Source organism: Trichoderma camerunense (assembly GCF_050948025.1).
Source record: "Trichoderma camerunense strain CBS 138272 chromosome Unknown V8C40scaffold_26, whole genome shotgun sequence".
Lineage (NCBI taxonomy): Eukaryota > Fungi > Ascomycota > Sordariomycetes > Hypocreales > Hypocreaceae > Trichoderma > Trichoderma camerunense.
The window spans coordinates 193,719-211,598 of NW_028145344.1; the positions used below are offsets into that span (position 1 = coordinate 193,719).

At 49.9% G+C, this 17,880-nt stretch overlaps 6 protein-coding genes across 6 annotated transcripts; 1 reads left to right on the plus strand and 5 right to left on the minus strand.

The window, feature by feature from the left end:
• Positions 1–313: 313 nt before the first annotated feature.
• On the minus strand, positions 314–2,332 carry V8C40DRAFT_257921 (uncharacterized protein). The gene is made up of 2 exons (XM_083218601.1): positions 1,721–2,332; positions 314–1,623 (listed from the first exon to the last, which is right to left on the minus strand). Exons 1-2 carry the CDS (start codon positions 1,978–1,980, stop codon positions 450–452), a joined length of 1,434 nt encoding a protein of 477 aa, XP_083067774.1. The 5' UTR covers positions 1,981–2,332; the 3' UTR covers positions 314–449.
• A 7-nt stretch (positions 2,333–2,339) lies between these two features.
• Positions 2,340–4,613, minus strand: V8C40DRAFT_257923 (3-oxoacid CoA-transferase). Its single transcript, XM_083218602.1, has 3 exons — positions 4,240–4,613; positions 2,791–4,158; positions 2,340–2,729 (listed from the first exon to the last, which is right to left on the minus strand). Exons 1-3 carry the CDS (start codon positions 4,297–4,299, stop codon positions 2,598–2,600), a joined length of 1,560 nt encoding a protein of 519 aa, XP_083067775.1. The 5' UTR covers positions 4,300–4,613; the 3' UTR covers positions 2,340–2,597.
• A 1,105-nt stretch (positions 4,614–5,718) lies between these two features.
• V8C40DRAFT_257931 (Glyoxalase/Bleomycin resistance protein/Dihydroxybiphenyl dioxygenase) lies at positions 5,719–6,656 on the minus strand. Its single transcript, XM_083218603.1, has 2 exons — positions 6,346–6,656; positions 5,719–6,282 (listed from the first exon to the last, which is right to left on the minus strand). The coding sequence occupies exons 1-2, from the start codon at positions 6,578–6,580 to the stop codon at positions 6,122–6,124; spliced, it is 396 nt and encodes a 131-aa protein (XP_083067776.1). The 5' UTR covers positions 6,581–6,656; the 3' UTR covers positions 5,719–6,121.
• A 440-nt stretch (positions 6,657–7,096) lies between these two features.
• V8C40DRAFT_257933 (NADP-dependent oxidoreductase domain-containing protein) lies at positions 7,097–9,125 on the minus strand. The gene is made up of 5 exons (XM_083218604.1): positions 8,181–9,125; positions 7,991–8,108; positions 7,849–7,913; positions 7,378–7,786; positions 7,097–7,297 (listed from the first exon to the last, which is right to left on the minus strand). The coding sequence occupies exons 1-5, from the start codon at positions 8,505–8,507 to the stop codon at positions 7,230–7,232; spliced, it is 987 nt and encodes a 328-aa protein (XP_083067777.1). The 5' UTR covers positions 8,508–9,125; the 3' UTR covers positions 7,097–7,229.
• An 824-nt stretch (positions 9,126–9,949) lies between these two features.
• Positions 9,950–13,534, plus strand: V8C40DRAFT_257935 (rRNA-processing protein UTP22). Its single transcript, XM_083218605.1, has 2 exons — positions 9,950–10,243; positions 10,303–13,534. The coding sequence occupies exons 1-2, from the start codon at positions 9,986–9,988 to the stop codon at positions 13,348–13,350; spliced, it is 3,306 nt and encodes a 1,101-aa protein (XP_083067778.1). The 5' UTR covers positions 9,950–9,985; the 3' UTR covers positions 13,351–13,534.
• On the minus strand, positions 13,483–17,871 carry V8C40DRAFT_257936 (uncharacterized protein). Its single transcript, XM_083218606.1, has 3 exons — positions 17,207–17,871; positions 14,930–17,150; positions 13,483–14,843 (listed from the first exon to the last, which is right to left on the minus strand). Exons 1-3 carry the CDS (start codon positions 17,669–17,671, stop codon positions 13,756–13,758), a joined length of 3,774 nt encoding a protein of 1,257 aa, XP_083067779.1. The 5' UTR covers positions 17,672–17,871; the 3' UTR covers positions 13,483–13,755.
• Positions 17,872–17,880: the final 9 nt, after the last annotated feature.

Below are 17,880 nucleotides of genomic sequence, written 5' to 3' on the forward strand. Positions count from 1 at the left end.
CCTGCCCTGACTCCAACGCCGCAGCCACGTTTTTCCGTCCCAAACTCCACCCACACCCCAATCACTATATTATGCCGGCCGAGATTTTTTCTTTTTGATTTTTTTCTTCTTTTCTTTTTTTCAGTGAAACCTACTAGAAAATTTCCTTCAAATTCACTCTGGCTTTCGACAACCTTTGGATGCGCCTGGAGGGGAAACTGGAGGATAGATGAATTTCCGCTGACTTACCCTCTGTCCTACTATACTCCCTCTTCGGAGGCTGCGTTTGGGAGAGATAAATTTTTTCGGCGGTACATATCGTACCCTAGTCGCGTCTTTTTTGATCAACGTAGTGGCCATGCGTGCAATTCTCTATATATTAGATGGGAGGGCTCGTGTGAAAGTGCCATATATATCGTAAAACCATGAAAAAATCTTCCATTATCTACCAACGTCGATCTCTCGGCGTTTTACCCAGCTAGCGACTGCAGAACATCGTGCAGCTGCTTCCTCTTCTGCGATGACCGGGTGGATAACGGTCGAAAACCGTTTCCGAAAGCCTGCTTGGCCTTCGCCTCGTCCTGTTCCTCTTGGCCATTGGCCGCTTCTTTGGTGTACCGGCTCGCGTTCATCGGACGGGTGAAGATGTACCGTCCTGTTGAGAATAAGCCGCGGCTCACATATGACGGCTTGGAGCTGATGCCTCCTCGCCCACTGTGACCCAGAAATACACAGGCCATAGGCCGTGAAGGCAGTACAAACGGACCAGCTACAGCTTGTTGGTCTACTGAGTGACCTTGACTCGCCACGTCTATGTCGTTGCTGAGCTGGCCAAGGAACGAGTACAGCCAAAAGGCCCATGCCTCAAACGCAATGCCGTGACAAGCCCCTGCCTGTCTCGACGCCGCATCTGGGTCCCACGAGGGCAGATACACCTTGCCCGTGTCTGTGAGATAGTCCAGCAGCGGAGGCGCCTCCCGATTGGGGACGAACTTGATTGCGCATTGGGAATCGCTGCAGAGCGTCACCAAATCAGCATCGACGCTTCGGATCGAGTCTCGCGTCTTGTTGACGTGCTCATCGGGGACTAGGAGCATCAAGTTCCGTAGCAGAGAATTCTCCTGGCCACCCGAGAGATCGGTTACCTCCCAGCCGGCTTCAGCTGCCTCTTTGTTTGGAGGATCCCAGCCTTTTTTTGCGCCCACGACATCGTACAACGCCAATGAAGGGAATTTGGCCACCCAGCGTAGAGAGTTCTTTGAAGTCGATTTGTCGCCCCAGATCCTTAGGATTCTTAGTAGGGGGAAGGGATTCTCCGCCTCAGTCCAGCCGCGGATAAGGTTGTCGGTCACATCTGGATAGTCGCCGCCCGTCTCATCCGCGGGTTGGATGAGCTCCAGCACCCCTAGATTCTTCATGTTTGCTAAGCGGACCAACTCAGATGTCTGGAAGTGGCAGCCACCACTGAGCACGAGATGAGTGATGAAATCCGTCGTCAGCGATGCGAGGGGTCTGGTGTAGCTCTCAAGGTCCACGTCGGGATGACAAATGTGCTGTCGAAACCGATAAAGCCCAAGGCTCTTCTCGTCGTCCTCACGTAGTAATATCGCCGAGAAGAGTTTCCAAGCATGGAGGCTTACACCTCTAGAACCAGCTCGTCAGTAAAGCAACTCCTTCAACAGTTGTCCCAAAGTCCCAACCAGAAAACTCCAAATACCACATCGTAATGAAATCGACGAACCTTGCCTCCAAAAAGCGCCAGATGCGCCAGACCAACTGAGTGGGCATAGACCCCAGCAACTCCTCGGATACATCGCCAATGTTATCAGCAATGACATTAATCGCCATGTCCATCAGAGACCGCGGACCTCGAGCGCCGCGGGTTTTAAATAAGGGATACGGCCGCCGCCGCGACCAGTCATGGCTCGCGCTGGCGTTGAGTCGACCGGACACTGTCCATTCTCGAAAGACTTGGCCGGTTGACGGGTCGTAATTGTTCATAGCCACCTGAGAGCGAAGAGACGGCTATAGCGCTGCGACATTAAGTCAGACTCATTCGAAATCGATGAATGAGGTAGACGAGGGGAAATGAGATGAGATAAAAGATAAAATGTAAAATAAGCGACACCCTTGCAACCAGCAGCCCAAGCCTTGTGAGGCGCCTGTGGTGTTGCAGCTCAGTAATATGAGGTGGCGCTGCAGAAAGAGTTGCCCGGTGAATATTCAGACTCAAGGTGGGATATGTCAGCAAGGCGTAAGTAAATGGCGGGCAGTGCTGTCAGTTGTCTAATGATCCTCCTGAATCACAAATCAAAAGAGCTGCAAGTCAATTCCTAGCGCTGATGGTGCATATGTTTGATGTTGTAATATTTTTTATATTTTTTATATTTTTTTGTATGTCTCGATGATTCATTCATACAAGTCCAGATAAAAAACGCTATTCTATCTCGCCCCCAAACGCCTGTGATGGTGCCGAGGCACAGGTAGTTTTGTTTCTACGCAGCATCCTAGAGAGCATCCACCCGCCTATTTTTGGTATATACCTTTGGTGTTACATCAAATATCCCAATATTACATCTCTGTCCATTTATTCATCCCAACATGGTACTGCAAGCCATCTATAGCATCGGCTTCAGGTCGTCGGCGACTCTGAACGGAGCCTCCGTCTTGCTCTTAATCTCGTCTACCGTCACTCCGTCTGCGATCTCGATCAGAGTTAGGCCGTGAGCGAAATCGACGTCGAAAACACCCTGTTGAGAGAAACATGTTAGCAGAAGGTTCGCAACTTAGATGCAATGGTTGACAACTTACCAGTTCGGTGATGATTCGAGAAACGCACGCGCGGCCAGTCAGTGGGAATGCGCACTGCTTGACAATCTTGGGGTTGCCCTTCTTGTCGGTATGCTCCATGGTGACCACAACCTTGGTAGCACTAGGGTTGCTCACAAGATCCATGGCACCGCCGAAGCCCTTGACCTTGCCTGGCAGCATCCAGTTGGCCAGGTCACCAGTTCCGCTGACTTGCATGGCACCGAGGATGGTCAGGTTGATTCTGCCGCTGCGAATCATGCCAAAACTCTCTTCACTGCCAAAGACTGCGGCTCCAGGCTTGAGGGTGACCGTCTCCTTTCCAGCATTGATCAAGTCGGCGTCTTCCAGGCCCTTCTTGGGGTAGGGGCCAAGACCAAGGATACCGTTCTCAGACTGCAGCTGAACCTCTACCTCAGGACCAACAAAGCCGGGCGCAAGCATGGGCATACCAATGCCCAAGTTAGCATACATGCCGTTCTTGAACTCCTTGGCAGCTCGCTTCACGATTCGTTCCCTCTTGGCCGCAGTTTCGCCCGTTCCTAGGACAGCCTTGGAGTCGGCATCGGCATCGTCCTTGGCCCAGGTGTATTTCTCAATGTTCTTTTCGGCTGTGCTCTGAATAACGCGCTTGACGTAGATACCGGGCAGGTGAATGGCCTCGGGAGGAATCTCGCCAGGCTCGACAATGTGTTCAGCTTCGACAATGGTGATCTTGGCATTGCGACCCATGGCGCCATTGAAGTTGTTAGCGGCGAGACGGAACTGGCAGTTTCCGAGCTTGTCGGCCTTGTAAGCCTTGACAAAGGCATAGTCTCCAGCAATGCTCTCTTCGAGCAGATATGGCTTGCCGTTGAAGACCTTGACGTCCTTGGGGTAAGAGTACACATCCGGTGAGCCGTCGGGCTTGTTCTTGAGAGGCAGGTCGCCGGTCTGGACAACAGTACCAAAGGCTGCGGGAGTGTAGAAAGCAGGAATGCCCTTGCCACCGGCTGCGCATCGCTCGGCCAGTGTGCCCTGGGGAGTCAATTCCAGCTCAACTTCTCCAGTCAGGTACATTGTTTCGAATGTCTTGTTTTCGCCAATGTAGCTAGCAATCATCTTCTTCACCTGCTTTGTCTTGAGAAGCTTGCCCAGACCGGAGGCATCGGTGCCGGCATTGTTTGACACAGCCGTCAGACCAGTAACATCGGGCCTCTTAAGGACCTCGTCAATCAGAGTATCGGGAACACCGCAGAGACCGAATCCACCACACAGGAGAGTTGAGTTGGCCTTGAGGTCCTTGATCGCCTCGGCGGCAGAGGGCAGCACCTTGTTGATCTCAGCTCGGCGGGCGGTGGCAGAAAATGATCTGGACAAGACGGCAGTGGGCTGGAACATGGAGATGTTAGTCGATCAATTACTCTCAATTTCTATGAGATTTGCATCATTGATTGGATTTCCCAGACTTACGTTTGTCGCATGGCGCGCAAAGGCCCCGAGGGTCCGCAGGCGCAGAGCTGTGGATGGCATTGTTGGAGGGGCAGACGGAGAGAGATGCTTCCTGCGGGGTATCAAGAGCTACAATAATCGACGACTTGCTCTGCCACGTGAAAAGGAGGCAAAGATACGTGAAACAGTAAATGCGCAAAAGCAATTAAGAAAAAAGAAAAAAGAGTTTTGGGACGCTGTCAGATGCCAGTGACGGCATCACGCGCGTTATGTATGGCCGTCGAGTGTTTGATGTTTTTGCCGGTGCAATAGCCGTCAATGACCGAACCCACTACCGCAGACCCGGTCTCCGCATGGCCACCAGAACAATTCGGGTAGTGCAAGTGAGGAGAAGCTGGATTCAGGCCAGAATAGCGGGATAGTTCCGTTGCAAGGATCGGATAGGGGCGGCGGGCGGATGTGGGGGAACAGCCATCAGAATGGAGTATTTGATGGCAACAACATGGCAGCACGGAGGGTGATTCCGTAAACTACGGAATGCACTCTCTTTTTCTTCATTTTATCATATGCTGACAAACCCCTGAAGGCTTAGCTATATATTGGTCATGTTCTGAAATACTGTTTCCCATGTGTAGATGCTCATAATAGGAGCGTTGACAAGACAAATCCAGGCAACATCGTTGATCAAAAGCCCCGGCACCGAATCTGCTAGCTGTGCGAGCGGCTGTATGTTCCCACGGCCGTATACTTTTCGTAAGAGCCCGTTGGAGTCGCTCCATTGACGGCGTCAGAATCCAGGGAGGCGCTGCGTAGCTCCAAGAGAGAAGTTGTCCGCACCGTCCCTCCCACTAACTTTTCGACCCGGCTTCCGAAGCCGAAGTCAGGCACAGGCGATTTGTTAGGGCTGGCGGCATATGCGGAGTGGGAAATGTCTTATCCCGGAAAGTCTTTCCGTGGGACTATCCGCGAGAAAAGATTCATCCGGCAGCGGCGGCGGGGAGTTTGCAATTTGCAATCATTACGGGGCACTTACAATATACTTGTAAATGGAATCATGTAATTGAAGACGTCCGATGATGGTGATGATACATGATACAAGATACAAGGCACTTTGGCCATGCTTGAGTCACGTGTTGGGGTCAATCCCTGCACCTGCCTTGAAAGAGATCATTGATTCATTCTGCATTCTGAATTACCTCAGGATTCATGGTCAAGTTGCTTAATGACCCCAAATTCTTCATTCTTAATATTCTCATTTTTATAACCATCTCATCACATGTGCATCTTCTCGTTGTTTGCACGCTTATGCGGGCTTCGGCAACGGGGCCCCGATTCCGAAAGAAATCCCCTAACTCCCCTCTACCCTCGGCCAATTTGGGGGATTTTGCCATAACTTGCCATAACTTGCCGGCGGCGCTATATTCGTTTTCACCTGCTTACTACTCTCCGTACCGCATGGCTAAATTCACATCTAAAGACATCAAACTCGAATACTGATTGCATTATGTTCGGTGATTTCATCTCGGTTACTCAAAGACGGCTTCTTGGGTACGAAGAACCCGTGATCAATCAACACTAATCCAGGCCACCAATCTGCGACTTTGCCACATTATTTGAAGGACATGACCTTGGTGCACTTGAGATGTTTTGTCACTACTAACATGAAATCAGATTACATGTTTGAACCCTCCGAGAATGACTATGAAGCGTCACTTGGGGTATGACTACATCTACCTACTGAAGCATATACCGGGATTGCATATAGCTCATCCAAAACCTTCATACCTGATGATGTTCTTACTCCAACGCCCAACGAATTTCAAAGCCTCAACATTGCTGGCAATTTTGCCCTAATCAAGATCACTCCCCAAGTCCGAATCCAAATTCAACAGCTGGACCTATCCTATGGGTTGTGGCACACAACTTCAATGTTGTTGCCTGCTGCATCCAGCACAAAGGCAGCATAGTAGTTGGCGTGATAATGCGCTCGCACGCCTGGTGCTCCATTATCTTGCCCTCCAGCCGAAATCCCTGCGGCGTGGAACGCGTCTACCGCAGCTCGGTCTATTGAAGTTGTGTCAATAACATACTCGTATGAACATCTATTAATCTATCATAGACTCTTACCTGAAGCGCGGAACGCAATGTGCGCCTTAGTGGTTTCCTCCTTGGCTCCTTTTGCCCAAAAGTCAGCAACTTTATAGCCCTCTCGGGCGTCGAGCTTTGAACCAAAGCCAACGGTGTACTCTCCAAACTGATAGGCGATTTCGTATCCAAGGGGTTCGAGGGCCTTGACGTAAAGCGCCACGCACTCCTTGAATTTGTCCTCGGGGACTGAAATGGAGGTGTGGTCAATGGCCATTGTGACTTGTTATTTATGGCTACGTTGATGGTTTGTAAAGAAGAGACGTGTCGTTTGATTCTGATTTGATTGTTTACGTCTGCCACGGACAATCTCTCAGTATATATAACTTCACTTTGTCTGCGGGCCTCGGCCAACAGCGAAGCCCGGCCCTCAATACGACCCTCTGCCCAGTACGCTCGGAGGATGGAGAACGCCGCTGGTCAAACTCCTGATCCGATTACTGAACCAGTTACTGGATTCACAAGGATTCAGTGTCAACTGCACACGCAGACTGCGCCATGTTGGAGACGCGTGCGCTTTGTTGAAGTGGACAATAAAAATCACACAGAGTAAGCCGCTCACCTTAGCTTCTGCTGTTTCCAAGATTTTGTCGCGCTTCCTTGCATTCACATATTAACATAAGTGCCGGGGCGGAGGATAGCGGACTTCCGCGCCGCTTGTTTCTTTAGCTTCCTCGTTTAAGGTTATTGACAATTGACCGCAGAGTCATTCACCGTGCAACTTGAATGTGGCCTATTGTAATTGGATAGTTGATTTAGCTTGCTGCAGTGCTATTTCCCAAAAGACACAAAGACACCCTGACGTCGATCTATCTCACTGCACCACATTCCCCAAAGGTCAGCACCACATTCCTCAAAGGTCATCTTTACGCGTTTACGATGATCTGATTCGTGGTTTTGCTTTCCTTCTCATCTCCGAAGATGTTGATATTCCCTGTTTTTAGCAGGTCAGTCAGTGCTTTGCATAAAGCTGAGGATCGGAAGGAGTCTGGGTAGAATTGATGCTCCACTTACACTCGCATCCGGGAAGGTTGAGTCGTTGTGGGGTTTCACCAAACTTGTCGAGGTCTCGGATAGCTTGGTCATCAAGTCCGACTTCCTGGAAGTTTTCCAAGATACGCTCCGGCGTGACCGATTTGGGGATGACGGTGTGGCCCTCCAGCTGAGACCAGGCGAGAATGACTTGCGCGGGAGTGACGGTCTTGCCCTGGACCTTGGAGAGACGCTCTGCGATGGCCTTGACCTCTGGGACGTTGACGAGCAACGGCAGGCCGAAGAAATTGTTTCCAAATGCGGAATACGCTGTGATGACGATGCCCTTTTCCTTGCAGTAGTTGATTAGGGGAGGGTTGGGAATACGAGGGTGTCTCTCAATTTGGTTGACAGCAGGAACAATGCCCGAGTCGTTGATGATTGCCTCCAACTATCACAGAAGCGATTGTATAAGCGGCTGAACTCATAATATGATATGATGGATCAACTTACGTGCTCAATTGCAAAGTTTGAGACACCAATTGAGCGAACCTTGCTCTTAGGTAGCTGGGTCATGGCTATAGCGCAAACGGGTGTCAGTAAAACGTCTCTACTAGAGTCTTGTTTGAGCTCAAGACATGAATTCCACACTTACCCTTCCATGTCTGGCAAATTGAGACTCCATTGTCAAGGAGGATTACGCCGGTTTCTGCATCTTTGGGAATGAGTTCCTTGCCCGGGGCAAAAGCAACTGGCCAGTGTACAAGGTAGAGCTATAATTGTCAAGAGTTAGACGCTGCCCTACTATATCAATTGCACCAGTTCATTGTATAATATGCACTTACATCAAGGTAATCAAGTCCCAGCTCTTCAAGGGTGTCGTCAAGGGTAGGCTCAACATCTTGCGGCCGATGGCTGTTGTTCCACAGCTTGCTAGTAATGAAGATATCTTCACGTTTCAAGCCAGGGATTTCTGCAAGGGCCTTCTTGATTCCCTTTCCAACTTCGACTTGGTTCTCGTAGATCTTGGCGAGATCAAGATGTCTATAGCCAATCTTGAGGGCCTCATAAACGCCTTGACCAACGACACCAGGAGCGGACTGCCAAGTGCCGTAACCCAAAGTTGGGAACTTGTGGCCGGTGTTGAGAAGGACGGTGCGTCCGAGAGACATTTTGATGTTTGTGTGAGTAAGTCGAGTGAATTGTGATGATTAGAGAATTGGTTGAAGGGATCAGAGAGGATCTTGTGGTATTTATCTACTCTGTTCTGAGTTATATGCTCTCGTTTGTGTTCTCCAATTTTAAGAATTTTCCAGCAAGTATACCGAGATCATTAGGAATGGTCTCCAGGGCTGTCAAACTCGTGGCAACTAGCGCGAGGAGATTGAAGTCATCGGCCTCTCAATGATACCAGCACCCAGTTCAAAAAACCCTTAAAATCGTAAACTTGGTAAGTTCATCCGTCGCCATGTTCCGAGGCGCTATCGATCCCAACGGAGCTTCCACGTCTAAACTCCCGCCGCTTTTTTAAAAGACAAATTTATTATCAGAATGTATCAACGAACGTCATTAAGTCAGCACCTTTTACGATATTCAATCTACTAAAGCATCTCCATGGTGGAGACCTGTTGCTCAGGTTGTTTCTAGAATGAAGCTAAGAAAACACCGGTTCACATGCCAGCTGAGGAGAAGCAATAGGCAACCAAGGCGAGCTTCAACGCTTTGTAAAGCACGCTATGCAACTTCCTCCGTCTCCACTTACTTTAATGGCAACCAAGCCGAGTGCTCTTATATCCGTGTATTAAAAAGTGGGCAGCGGTTGGCAAGACAGAGACTATTTCAGGACGGCGGCAAGGAGTCATTGGCGGTTAATGGTTGTACCGAAGCATAGATCGGACACAGGGGGGCTGCAATGGTTCCAAGATCTCAGCGTTTACCTGCAGCAGAAAATAGAGCCCCCAGTAGACTAGCCGGCATTAGTTGCTTCTCTGTAAGAAATGCCGCTGCTAGCAAGTTTGCACCTTGAATTTCTAAAGGCGTCCTGCGTGTGTAAGTCGTGGTGGATATGTAAGCCTACTTCAATATTCACAAGCCACCAACGCTTGGCTCCATGCTAGTTGTAGAAACTATCGCTTTAATCTCGTTTTGTTTCCTTCGTCTTTAATTCTTTTTAAGCGACGGATATTTTCCATCCATGCCCGGCCATATTTGGCTTTGATAGGCTCCCAAAGTGCATCTTCTTCAGTGTGTTTAGTTTACATGGTGTACCGTACGTGTACTCTGGATGATCAAAATCTGCCACAGAGAAGCATAACCGTCTAAAAAAAAATGATGATTTGAACCCTTAGCAAGAATGTATTGTAATTACCATTATTCAACCAGTGTGAATTATCTTCTGCTTCACCAACTTCATAATTGTCATTCTATATAAATAAAAATTGAAATGATTGCATAGGTACTTAAACACTGCTTCATTGCGCATGGAGCACTTACACTTCGTTCAGCCACGCTAGAACCGTTCTGGAATCGAGTTCTTATCAGTGAGCTTATCGCCCCGCGACTCGCAGTATCAAGCAAAAAAAAAAAAAAAAATTCCCATGCGACATGCGCTCAACACCAAGCTTGCCTACACCAAGCCACGGTGCACGAGATGCCGAGTGACACCATGGAATCAAGCTCGAAACGCCGCAAGATTGGCCATGAGGGCGGAATCCGCCACTCTGGTCTTATTGACTTCGAGTCGCGAAACACGGCCCGCGTCAACGCTACTAGCACCTTTGTCCTGCAGACGGATGAGCTGCTGAAGGAGGCCAAACCGAACTACGAAAAGGCACTCCATGGTGTCGATGGCCAATTGCACCGACTTAAAAGCATAATTGATTCAATTGAGCCTCATGACCCTAGGCCAGTGAGTTTTACACGAGCTCGAGGAGTAAAGAGCTATCAAGAAGTCCTAACACGATTCAGATTTCCGAGGCCACCATCAAGTTCGAAAAAGAGCATCGCATCGTTATTCCGTTTCCCGACCCAAAACCAGCAAAGGATGCCCCGTACAAGGTCTCTTATGCACCTCCATCACAATGCAACGTCGTTGGAAGCTATGTTTCTCGAACAATGATCAAGACGCAGTCCGAATTTGGAATCGACATGGTCGTTCAGATGCCCGCCTCGTTATTCCAAGAGAAGGACTACACAAACATGCGATACTTCTACCGCCGGGCCTACTACATTTCGTACATTGCCGCTCGTGTACGCAAAGAATTTGCCGACGATATGGACCTGAGCTTTGAGAACTTGAACGAGAACCCTCTGCTGCCGATTGTCGTCCTCCGACCTAAAGCTTCGAACGATGGAAGCGATGAGCGAGAGACCAAGAAGAAGACCAAGAAGTCATCTTACACCATCAAACTTATTCCTTGTGCTCCTGATGACCTATTCCCTTGGTCCAAGGTGACGCCCAAGTCGAACAACAACCGACTGGGCGAGGTGGATGAAAAGAAGGCTGCTCAACAAGCAACACCGTTTTACAACTCCACTCTAAATGCCGAGCGAACCTTTATTCCTTACCTACGACTACTTACCCATATCAAGAAGGAATGCCCTGCTTTCCCGGATGCTTGCATCCTTGGAAGAACGTGGCTTCAGCAGCGTGGCTTTGGCAGTGCCATCTCTCAGGGAGGCTTTGGCCATTTCGAATGGGCGGCCATGATTGCTTTGCTCTTGCAGACAGGCGGTAGAAACGGGCAAGCGGCTCTATCGACCTCGCTGAGCAGCACCGAGCTATTCAAGGCAGCGCTTCAGTTTTTATCTACAACCGATCTCAGCAAGAAGCCGTACACATTTGTTTCTTCTAGCGTTTCCGTGGATACTGTTCGAGAGGCTGGTCCTGTCATGTTTGACCCCGTCAGACAGCTCAACCTCTTGTTCAAGATGACTCCATGGTCGGCCAGCTTGCTGCAGACCTACGCAAGGTCAACTACTGATCTCCTCGCCGATGTCATGGCGGACAAATTCGATCCTACCTTTATCATCAAGGCCGATGTTCCGTTTCAAACATTTGATGTCATTTTCGAGATCCAGAGCTCCGATGTAGCAAAATTCTCTGAAACAGCTGACCGCAGGGGTGCCGTGACCAACTTCTGTCTCGAAGCATACAAACATCTCAAGCGGGCGTATGGTGACCGAGCACAACTTGTACAATTCCAGCTACCTCAGAGAGGACATTGGTCGCTGTCCAAGCCTCCCACCAAAGAAGTCCTACGTGTCCTTGTTGGCGTCATCTTCGATCCTGCCCACATGCCAAGACAGATGGAGTTCGGTCCCCCTGCCGAAGAGCAAAAGGAGGCTGCAAAATTTCGACAGTTTTGGGGTGACAAGGCTGAATTGCGACGATTCAAGGACGGCAGCATTCTGGAGTGTGTTGAGTGGTCCAGTAAGCTCCCTTTGCAGATCTGCGAGGAGATTACCCATTACACTCTCCAGCGGCATTTGAAGATTTCAAAAGACCAAGTGACAACTATTGGTGGTGCCTTTTCTTCCATCATCAGCCTCTCACATCTAGACAAGTCAGCCTTTGATTCAGCCCGACAGGCATTCCAGGACTTTGAAAGAGATATCCGCAACCTCGAAGAATTGCCATTGCACATCAGGCAACTCTCCCCTACGTCCTCGTCCGCGCGCTATTCATCCATCGAGCCGCCATTGGTGGGTTACCATAAGGGATCCATCGAACTCATGGACGTGAATCTTTATTTCGAAGCATCAAGCAAGTGGCCCGAGAATCTCACAGCCATTCAAGAGGCAAAGGTCGAGTTCCTTCTCGACATTGACAGGAGGTTGAGAAAGGCGAATGAAAAAATCAGCACCTACTTGGGCCGCGAGAACAAGGAACTAGGCATCGAGAACTTGGCCTTCCTCGACATCATTTATGAGAATGGGGCAGCATACCGGCTGAGGATACACTGCGACTTGGAAGAGAAGCTCCTCGAACGGCAAGTCAAGAACAAGACGCTCGAACCTCGTGTTCGCGAAGAAGCCGAGGAAGCTTTTGTGAAGCTGAACTGGCTGTACAACACTCTCCCGCTGCACACCCAGACCATCGCAACATTCTGCACTCGCTTCCCACCCCTCTCGTCAACCATCCGACTTGTCAAACATTGGTTCAACTGCCACAAGCTGACCGGCCACATCCGCGAAGAGCTCATCGAGCTCTTCGTCCTTCATGCCTTCCTCCAGCCTTACCCCTGGAAGCAGCCGTCATCCGTAGTCACAGGCCTGCTACGAACGCTCTTCTTCCTTTCAAAATGGGACTGGCGCGACGAAGCCTTGATCGTTGACACCGGAGAGGATCTCTCCGAAGACGACCGCTCGTCTCTCCACCACGAGCTCCAAACATGGAGGAAACGAGACCCCAACATGAACGACAAGGTCATGTGTGTAGCCACCTCCCACGACCAATCCGGCCTCGCATACACTCGCAACGGACCCTCCAAGCTAGTCGCCTCCCGCATGACACATCTCGCAAAGGCAGCCTGCAAACTCGTCCGCGAAAAGGGCATCCGCCTCGACCCGTCTCTCCTATTCGAGACCGCCCTTCAGGACTACGACGTCTTATTCCACTTGTCTTCCAAGGCGATTAAATCCATTGTCCGTGAAACGGCCGTCGAGTCCGGCGGAAGGAAGCAGTCTCAGTTCAAGAACCTCGATGCCCTGACGGCATCCGTCCCGCTGCCCATCCGCGCTCACCCGACGGACGTCTTTATCGAGGAGCTTGAGCGTGTGTATGAAGACACACTGCTGTTTTTCAAGGGCAGCGCAGATGATGGCGTGGTGGCAGCCCTTTGGAACCCTCGACTGCAGAAGCAAAAGTTCAGAGCAGGCCTGCCGTATAATTTCCACTCCGTCAAGGGTGACGGCGACCAAGTCGAGCTGAATCGCAAGGCGGTTCTCCTAGAAATTGCGCGAGCAGGAGGAGAAATGATTAAGAAAATCGAGGTAGCAGACGAGGAAGAGTAAACTAAATCGGCCGACAAGCCATAATTTTTGGACATGATTTGTATATAGCACCCTTCTACGTCAAAAAGTCCAATGCAAAATGGACATTGCATTGTTATCCAGCTTTTAGCGGTTTCTCAAACAAACAGAAACCCCTTTTCTTCATTAGAATACTACAAAAACACTTTGAAAAATAAATTTCCAGTTCGTCAACCTGGTTTCTTCCATACTCAAAAACGCCGTGCCATGGTATAAAGTGCATATGTACAGAATGTATCCCATCCCGCCTACAGTTCCAGCCTCCCCCCGGCCAATCAATTCATGTGTTACAAGATTATTTTCCTTCTCTCCCCTTTCCATATCTCATCTCTGAATTCGTCGCAGCATGTCTATCTTTTTCGTTTCCAATCTAATGACGCTCGCCTTCTATCGTCCCTTCTTTTGCTCCACTTGTTGCATGGAAAAGGAGCAGAACTTGTCCTTGATTGCAACAACTTCGTACGTACCCTCCTGGCTAGCCTTGACGACCTTGCTGTGTTCGTACGAGACGTCATGTCTAGTCTCAAGTACGATACTTCGTTGTCCCTTTTTGGCGTTGCTGCTCCGTGTGTAAGTGAATTCAAACGGAGGGGTGCCCCAGAATTCAAAGAGAATGTCCACCTCGTTTCCTTCGTGGATGTCCACTCGAGAGTGTTTACCACGGCTAATCTGCACGCTAGGTAGGGGGTGGATGGTTTTGGGGATATTAACAGCGGCACGGCATTCGCTGGCCTTGTCAGAGATGCTAGTGATGATAAACTCGCCAGGCTTCTCAGCAATACGCCGGAAGCTGGTGGTCTGTGACTTTGCATGCCATTGGCCGTTGAAGTCGTAAGCAATGTCAAATGGCGGAGTGCCAGAGAGGGTATAAGCAATACGCTCGCCGATACAGTAATCGTTGCGAGACTCCAGTGGGTATATTGATGGGGCGTCGTACAGTTGGACTTGGATAGAGGGCCCGCCAATGTCGTACTTCCTCAAACAGCCTCGGGCATCGCGGACAGTGCGGATGAGCAGCTGCTGATTGCCAAGGCGGAGATGCTGTCGAGGAATAGACATGCCGTAAGAATTGGTTTGAATGGAAGATATTCTGTAGGTTTCCGGGGGGGATCCGACTTGATGTTTGATTTCCACCTCGACGTTGAAGGGGGGGACGCCGGTAAGAGTGATAGGAATCACGTCTTCTTGCTCTTGCTCCTCCAGACAGTATTTGAACGTCTGGCCTGGCTTGGAGAAAGTTGCGGACGGCTTCGCGTTCACACGTTGCTGGACTGTCAGGGGGTTGAAATGCTTATCTGTGTTGTAGAGATTATCTGCCAATCCAGAGAATTTGTAAGTGTAATCGCCAGCCTTGGACGTGTCCATAGCGACAGCAGCCTTAGACAAGGCGGCGTCGAAACGTCTCGAGCTCAGCGAAGCAGCGCCCTGTACTGGCTTATGTCTGACCTCGTATTCAACGTGGTATGGAGCGGATCCTGTACGGCAAAAGTCAGTATGTCGTGCACAACTCGAGACCTGTCTACTATAACGCCAAAAAAAAAAAAAAAAAAAAAAAGCTTACCTTTCATCTTAACTTCAAATCCATCAACATCACCTTCACAAATCTCTTGCTTGATAAACACGCTGCCAGCGTCTTTGATGCTATTGGACGGGACGATGGTAATCTCTGGTCGAGGGAACCAATCGACTTCAAACTTGGAGGCTGAGGGTTCAACAGTTCCAGGGCATTGCTTGTCGACAATGTCAACAAGCTCGTAGGTGCCTCGGGACCTGACTAAAAGGTAATCATTTGGTCCGTTAACGGTCTTGGTGATGATATCGGTCGACCTGTCCAAGTTTCGATAGGAGACAGTCCAAGGAGCCTCTCCCTGAAGGCGAAGAGGCAGGCGAAGAGCCGTATCTTCAATGGCCATGATACTGTTCTTTTGCTCAATCAATCCGAAAGCACCTCTAGGTCGCTGGCGACGAACAGAGATTTTGAGTTGATCTTGCAAGAAAGTTCTACATCCTCGCTGATCCTGGACACTGCTGAGAGCAAGAATGTATTCTCCACCCTTTGTCAAAGTCGATGTCTGGATCTTGAAGTGACTATCTTCAATCTTCGTTGCACGTCCAGGCTTGCGCTTGCCGTCGTGGATAATCTCCCATTCCAAACTGAATGGCGGGTCTCCAGCAAGTACGACGTCAACGTCCACTTCAGATTCGAGACAAGCATTGATTGTCTTCTCAGGATTGGAGATGTACGCCGATGCAGCCGGCTTGACTACTTGCTCCAGAACCTTGTCTTCACCTGTTAGGGGTAATCCGGTGTAGACATCGTCGTCGATAGACTTGAAGATGTACTTATAACGTCCGGCCTTTCGAGGGACAAGCTCAATCTGAGATCTCAAGGCATCCACACGGTGGGCCTGCTTTTCGACACGTCCATCGGAGATAATATCGTATCGTACGGTGAATGGAGGTGTGCCGACAAGATCCAAGTCAACACGGAGACCAACAGAGTTGCCAGCGCATTTGTCGGGTATCTCCTCTGTTCGCAGATTCAGATGAGGCTCCAGAGGATTCAATAGCAAACAAGAGGAAGGCTCGTCCACTTCACCAGCACAAGATCCGCTTGAAACAGATTTCAACGTGTAGAGGCCAGGCTCAGACACCAACGGTTTATCGAGAGAATTCTTGGCAAAGTGCTTTCCAATCGAAACCTGGTCACCGTGATCGCCGCTGTTTGTAATCGAATCGATGGGTGAGAACTCCCAGGTAACCTTGTGAGAAGTATCATCTACAGGACCGGGGAGGCCAAAGCTGATGGGCAGTTTGGTTGCACGACCCCTTGCCACCTTGATGGGATTTCTTAAATCGCAACCCTGCATGCGAATCTTAGGTCGCTCTTTGACAGAGAATTTCTGGGTAAGCGATTTCGTCTTGAGTGCATCCAGCTCTTCATATGTATCCGTATATTTGACAACGTTGCCAAGGGCATCATACACCTCCTCAACCGAATACTCCCAGTCTCCAGTGGTAGCCATAGACTCATTAAGTTGCACAGTGACCTGTTGAGGCTTGACCCAGGATACGTCGTCGCCGTTGTTAAGATCCAAGCCGGAGGTGCTGACCAGTGGCGAGGTAAATCCCTCTGGCTGCAGACTCTGGAAGTGGAAAGCATGACTTTTTCCGTTGATTGATCGCGAGTATTTAATCTTCAATGGTGGCGTGCCGACAACGTCGAGCGACAGGTTGGACAAATCACGAATACATCGGTTCGGAGAATCGGCCGTTCGAATCTTGGCTTGTGGGCAAGGTACCACATATGTATCCCTGACTGGTCTCTGAACCTCGAGCTTATACTCATCCAAAACCTTGCTTAGTCGATAGATGCCCGGCTTCTTGACTGGGTATGTCCAATGAAACGGGACATGATCAGGGTCCGCATTATGTTCCCGAATGATCTTGGCCACCTTGTTTATTTCTCGATTCGGAATCTTGATGGTTTCTTCTTTGCCAGTATCTAAGTCAAGACGAAGGATCTCAATTTCGGCAGGGACAGTAGAGTTGAAGAAGATTGGAAGGGAGGCCGAGGTCTGGGTTTTGGCCGACAAGCAAAAGGGTGTATGGTCGGGGTTGAGAACAGCAGAACCTTCGGGAAGAATGTTGATGGTTTGCTTGCCCATGATCAACGAGTGGTTGTTTAGGATGTTGGAGACTTTAACGTGGTGTTCTGAGACGGAAATCTCACGATCGTAGAGGACCTTGGCAACACCGAGGAGCCAACCTTGCCATGGAAGCTAGCTCTCAATTAGCAACGAATACCGCCTAGATGAATTGACGCGGGTAAACGTACCGGAATGTTAAACATGAGCATGTAATTAGTCACTAGGTGAGATGCAAAAACAGCGGTAACCACGAGCTGAGAGAGCTCCAGCCATGGTATCCTCAGCTCTGGAAGTCCAAAGAGAAAAACAAAGTCAATGAGAATCCATTTCAAAAAGAGCCACCAAGAAGCATCCCCATCTTCCACCACTTGTAGCCAGTCGTAGAGTTTCCACGCCCACAGCAAGACGTAAACAGCAAAGGCGTACAATCGTTGTTGTGGCGCATCGAGGAGCGTCAAGGGAATGACGGGCTGAGTGCTGGAGATGCGGGGAGCTGCTTTCTCCTGGGCCAAAGGCAGCTTTGGGTTTCTGTTCAATCCGAGTTTTGAGCTAAAGGCATCAGCCGGCGGCTCGTTGTCGTCTTGCAGCCGTCGTCTGGTTGCGGCAGTTTGGGTTGCTGGGAACCCAGACCGCAGGCGATGAGTCGCGCTCATCGCATTCCGTGGTGTTGTGAGATTGTGCGCAGAGGCATCGGTAGCTGCAGCAGCGCACGCGTAGGGCCTTTGCACGGGGGAGCAAAAGCAGACGGAATGGCGTTTCTTTGATGGCTTGTGCTGTCGCGTGTCTTTGGGCGAATTGAGTTGGAGATTTGGGGTGCCTGGTGGTTTGACCAAGTTTACCTAATTTTTCAGTGGATGCCCTT